We start from the raw sequence: 6,276 nt of genomic DNA on the forward strand, positions 1-6,276 counted from the left end.
CAGTATTTTGTTTGGTTCTTGAGCTCTTAAATGGGATTCAGAATGAAAGAATGTTTCCAATAACATGAGTCATTCGATCTACTATAAGTTTCAAAGAAACTATTTAAATCTTATTTCCTTAAATGTGACAGTACATTAAACTTTTTTTTGGGTGAAAGAAGAATGACATCATATGAAGAAGTTCTCTTTCAAGAATTTTTTTGCATTTTGATATTCTTTTAAAAAAAATTTTAGCAATAGAAACTTCATAGCTTACATTAGGTTGTCTGAACTCACTTTTTCAGCACTTGAAATAAGTAATGGAGGTGAAATAGAATTTGAAACGAAAAGATTGTCCCTCGGTGAGGCATCCTCTTAAGTGGACGCCATATCTCGGAAGAAAATTTTGGTCGCAAATTCTATTTCTCCTTCATTACTAATTTAAAATGTAGAAAAAGTGAGTTCAGACAAACCTAGAGTAAACCATGAAGTTTCAGACACTGTAATGAAAATTTTGAAATATGCAAATGAAAATAAATTATGAGTTGATAACTAAGGATTACGCAACGGAGAAGCTCTCGTTTAATAATTTGTTTACATTTTAATATTTTGAAGTAGTTTTTTCAGCTATTGAAACTTCACGGCTTACTCTAGGTTTGTCTGGACTTACTTTTTCGTTCTTTAAAATTTTAAGTAAGTACTGAAGGTGAAAGATAATTTGAAATGAAAAGTGGCATCCTCTTAAGATTTCACCGGATGCATTCATCTAATGGAATCTTGAAAATCTACATTGTTGAAAATATTCAATTCTGAGAGGTCTTCAATCTTGTACCATCGGGGTTCTCAGAAAATGATAACATTTCTTAGAGAATAAAGAGGACATTCAATAGAAATTTCAGAACGTCTAATAGAATTTTTTTGAATTGTATTTTCATTCCTTGAAAATTTGTTAATGATAACTTCTTAATAGATAATAAACAATTTGTCACTCAAAAGAGAATTGCTGTTTATCTTCTGGGCAAGTATTGTCAAGTGACACTTTTAAGCATTGTTGGAGATAATGAATAGTCTCAAACATTCTTTCTTAGGTTATCAGTAGCACATGGTGAACAACCTAGTCGGATTATCATTCAAAAGTGACAATTGGCAACCTAAACTATTAAAAATTACTTGACTTGCATGTTACAGGGACAGGATTAATCTAGAAAATAAGAATTTGAAATCACCCATGCTTGTTAAATAGCAGAAAATATTTTAATGAGCGACTAACTTTTCCAAGAGTATCAGTATTATTGGTGGGAGAAAAAAAAATATTTTGCTAAATTATAAACCTAAAGATAGGTAACTTTTTAACTGTGAAGAATAAAATACAAATATTATATTTCACAATTTAATATGACCTTGTTAAATATAGAATTTTTTCACGAATTAATATTGGAAGTAATCTGAAAGTTTAATGTAATGAATAAATTTAAATGAATTTTTTTTTCAATTTCAAATCAATAAACATTTTGATTGTTTTATGTATAACATCCTTCTAACTACGAAATAATCAGGACTATCAACTGAGTTCTGATATAAATCTAGTTCAATGTAAAAAATTTCCGAACTAGTGAATTAAAAGAAATTAATTGCCCTTGTTTTTTAATTAAGTTCCTTTCCATCCTATGTCACTTATTACATACCGAAAGAGGGATAAGACATCATTTTACGTGTTGCACACGCACAGAGAAAGCTTATAAGAAAAGTAGTTGTGGAATTGTTTTTGCTTCGAAATATTTCAAACGGGATGTCACAGAAATGTTTCTCTAAGCACTTTTTTATAATATTTCATTTTCGATGTTTCAGAAACATGTTTATTATCATTTTCAGAATTTCGCTACGTATCTTCCTAACTGTTATGTATTTGTTACATTTCTGCGAGTTCATATGCTGTACGGGTTAATACAGTGTTAAAAAGCTCCACCGCTTTGGCTCTCGTTTTAAAGGCTTTGGTTCAGGTTTGTGATAGAAAGGGAATCTCTTTCTTCGTTCCATAATGTTAGTCATAGAGTGAAGAGAAGCTACCCTCCCTAAAATGAGCTATTCTTTTTTCAATAGCAGCAGACGGTCTCAAACTTTGTTTCGGGGGGGGGGGGTTCTTACCGTAGACAAACTATATCTAGTCCTGTCACATTAAGGACTAGTCAGTCACATTAAAAGTATAATTTTTAGCGGAAATAAGAAGACTTATGCAGCTCTGCCATCGCTTTTCCCTCTCATATCTTAGATTGCATTGGTACCTCTGTGGGGCAGCTGTTGAATGGAGGGAATATAGTTTTGAATTTAATTGTGCGACATGGTCTTCTGGATTTGATTAATTTGTCTAGGCCAAGGGGATTTGTCTAGGCCAACAACAATAACAGTATTATATATTTTTAGATTTTTAGTAAACATATTTATTTTTAAATAATTTACGTTAAAAAATTAAGCATTTTCCGAACTCGTTTTCATAAATTTAAACTAATAAAATTAAAATTAAAAAAATCTAAAAACATACAAATGTGGAATTCAAATTTACTTACTCATAACCATAAACCGCATAATTTTATTGTTTCCTAATTTTGCGAAAAATCAGTAGAAGAATTAGAAAATTATTATGAGCTGGTTTTGTTAATCTAACAAAGCGAATTCTAACTGTTAATATAACTGTCGAATGACGTTTTATCATCAAAAGTTTGTTAGAAAGACTTCTCAAAATTAAAGCACGCTACTCGTGTTTCATAGCAAGATTATTTCATTCAACAAGCATTTCTTTTCATTTTATTCTCAAATAGGTTCTTCGAAAATATAAGAAGTTCAAACAAAAGTACTACACTGTAAAAAATTGCGGATCAAATTACAGTATAAAATGCCAGCAGTTTCGTCATACATAAACCATTTTACCGTAAAATATTATATATACCGCAATTTTGAAAGTAATATTTATTTAGAGCGATTCAGTAATTTTACGGTAATTATTACTCTAAAAATTACGGTATATTAGATTCTCTGATCCGTAACATTTTCTGGTAAAAATAGATTTTACGATAAAAAATAACAGCACGGTGATTGCCGGTACTTTTTACCGTTATTTGATGCGTTATTTTTTACAGTGCATTGCCAGCAATTTCATTATGTAATAATATTTGACATCTGAATCAATTCAATTTCATTAGATAAAATTGATTATAATAACATGCATTTCTAATTTTTATTTAAAATACACAGGCTGTCCAATGAGTTAGGAACGTGGCTCTTGCCCTGTTTAAAGGATCTTAAAGTCTTTATAGACAATGCACGGTTATTCCCTTTGCATAAAATATTAATCTAAATTATCTAATTCCTTGGTGAGTGTGTGCAAACGCTAAAGTGTATACTTTCAAATGTGGGTAATTCAACCATTTATGCGCAAACTGTGTATGAAAAACCTATGGAGACCGATGAATGTAAAACTACTATCTGAAATAAGGGATAATACATATTTGTTTGTACTAAGTGCATATTTCTTTTTGTTGGTTTCCACTTTAACTTAAAAAAAGTAATGTGGCTTACTTCAGATCTGTTTTTATTATATTATACAGTGTGGTAGGCAAAACTTCCTTCTTTTCGCAAAATAAATGTTAGCAATGAATTATTTGTGCTACTACTTCTTTCTATTTTATGAAAAATCAGATTTAAATTGACTCTTGGTACAAATGGGTTATGCTTTATTTCAACATTAATGACAGTTTATTCATAATAGATCATTTGTATTCAATTAGCAAAAAAAAAAAAAAAATTATTTTAAATATTTTTAGAAAAAATGGTAAAATTGCCATTTTTAAAAAGCACTTTTAAATATGATGTAAAGTATTTATTTATAATATTTATGTGAATTTTAATAAGCGCAATTTGCTTTGATTCAAAAATGCAAATTATTTATCTTTTTATATTAGCACTTGCATAAACCAGGTATGAAATATTAACATTAAATAAAATAGAAAAAAGGTTAAATAAATTAAAACGATAGCAAGATTTTTTTTATTTCACAAATGGCAACTGAGACGATCGAAATGGGTTCACTTTGCGCATGTGCAATGATGGCCTCCTACCATAAGAGGAAGAGTTTGTAGATAACCAATCATACGCCTTGCTCAGAAATGATTATAGTCACGTCATCAGAATCGGCACGCCCTCTGTTGTACACTATCTCCCCCAGTGCACTATACTTTATTACTCCATAGTTGGTTGTTATCACTAGCAAAGGTGAAAGTGAATTAAGTATTATATAAAATGGCTGAAAGCGCACCACAAGATATGACAAAATTAGTTCGCCCGTATTATTTAAATTCTTCTTGCCAAGAAGGTAATAGGTGCAATTTTAGACAGACACCTAGATTTCGTGAAAATATCGTCTGCCGTTTTTCTTTGAAAGGCATTTGCATGTTTGGTGATTATTGTTGGTATTCTCATCCAAAAGCTGAAGATGATGTTTATAATATATCTCAACCTTGCAGTGAAGAGCAGAATACTGGTCATTTACAGCAACAGACAGGGAATATGGATATTTTTCCCGCCGAAAGAAATTTTCAAAATTTCAACACTAGTTTAAATGGTGAGGCATCTCTTTGTCGTGAATCAGATTTACACGACTGGATAAATGCACCTGAATTCGTGCCGACAAGCAGCAAATATTTAGCCACTGCTTCGAATTCAAATGACAGTGCTGATAGTTCAGAGCCACAAAAGTTGGATATGGAATTCTGCCCGCACTTCTTTGACGGTGTTTGCCCATTCGACGATTGCCCATGCATCCATGGAGAGTTATGTGAACTGTGTCAAAGATATTGCTTGGATCCCTTTGATGAGAAGCAGCGAGGACTTCATATTGCAGTCTGTAGGCATGAGCGAGATACGGATAATCGACGCGATTTGTCATGTGGTATATGTTTGGATATCGTAATGGAAAAAGATCGAGTTGCAGAGCGTCGATTTGGTATTCTTGAGAATTGCAATCACGTGTTTTGTTTATTCTGCATCATTAAGTGGAGAAATGTGCGAAATTCTCATGAAGAAGATCTAATAGATCCTGCTGTTACTCGTGCTTGTCCCGAATGTAGAGTGTCGTCTAGATTTTACATACCCAGTAAGAAATGGGCTCATTCTGAAGGGGAAAAGGAGATATTAATTGCTGACTATAGAAAGTCTTTGAGCACAAAACGTTGTAAATATTTCAAAAACGGTAAAGGAATTTGCCCCTTTGGTGAAGAGTGTTTTCATCTTCACGCATTGCCTGTTATTCCATCAGTAGCTGCTCAGAAACGTCGCTTTAATAATCGAATGTTTAGGAACTCAAGAAGATGGTGAACAATTTTGAATCCACAATGTGCCATCGAGATGATAGTATATGAAAGTACTGACAACGCGTTTGTTGAAAGTGCACAATTTGTTTAGATTTAACTATGCAAGAATTTTTTATTATGTTCTGCTGAAATTCTCTTTTTAAGTGCAGATTTTATTCATGTTTAGTGCATTTGACAATGGTAACTACGATTTTTTTTAAATTATTTTAAGATTGCTTCCTTTATTTTAATCTTATTCGTCGATTCTACTACACATGTTTTGAATTTATGATTTTTTATACATACTTTTTTTAAGTTAGTTTGAAAGTTAAACTTAAAGCGAGTTTTATTTAATAAATGATAATAGTTAATTTTAGAAATAATCTATTTTGATGTTGACTTATTTCAGGTTAAATCTTAGATTCAAAAACATTTTTTATTTTTCTATCAATATGTTTCTAAAAAAACTTTTAGTGTAATATAATTGTTGAGTAATAATTAAATCTCTGAGTATTTTATTATTATTATTATTATCACTTGTTTAAGAAAGTAAAGCTGAAATTGATTCTTCTAAATTAATAAATATGGTATATGATGAGCATTTTTGAATCTACAATATGACCTGCAGTTGAATATATGTCAATATATAGACAATACTTTTGTAAAAAGTGCAATATTTGTTTAGTTTTAACTGTGGAAGAATTTTTTTATTATGTTCAGCTAAGATTCTGTATTTGTGTGCTGATATAATTCCTGCTTATTGCATTTAATAACTGTTACTGTGAGTTATTAACAACTGTTTTCTTCCATTATGCCTTTTTTTAACCTTAATTCTTCGATTCCACAATACATGCTTTGAATTTATGTTTTTCTATGAATATGTTTTCGTGAATAAAATCTAGATATAAATGCTATGAATAATCTATGGATGAATGCCAACTTTTAAATTATATTT

General features: G+C 30.6%; 1 protein-coding gene across 1 annotated transcript; it reads left to right on the forward strand.

Annotated features, from left to right (window-relative positions):
* Positions 1-4,272: 4,272 nt before the first annotated feature.
* On the forward strand, positions 4,273-5,346 carry LOC147807743 (E3 ubiquitin-protein ligase makorin-1-like). Its single transcript, XM_087166791.1, has one exon. It carries the CDS (start codon positions 4,273-4,275, stop codon positions 5,344-5,346), a length of 1,074 nt encoding a protein of 357 aa, XP_087022917.1.
* Positions 5,347-6,276: the final 930 nt, after the last annotated feature.

The sequence above is a fragment of the Parasteatoda tepidariorum genome, chromosome 6, assembly GCF_982258835.1.
Source record: "Parasteatoda tepidariorum strain Cologne lab strain chromosome 6, Ptep-v5.0, whole genome shotgun sequence".
NCBI lineage: Eukaryota > Metazoa > Arthropoda > Arachnida > Araneae > Theridiidae > Parasteatoda > Parasteatoda tepidariorum.

Excerpts from the sequence above, each read along its gene's own strand:
- LOC147807743 (XM_087166791.1), top strand. The coding sequence starts at position 4,273 with ATGGCTGAAAGCGCACCACAAGATATGACAAAATTAGTTCGCCCGTAT.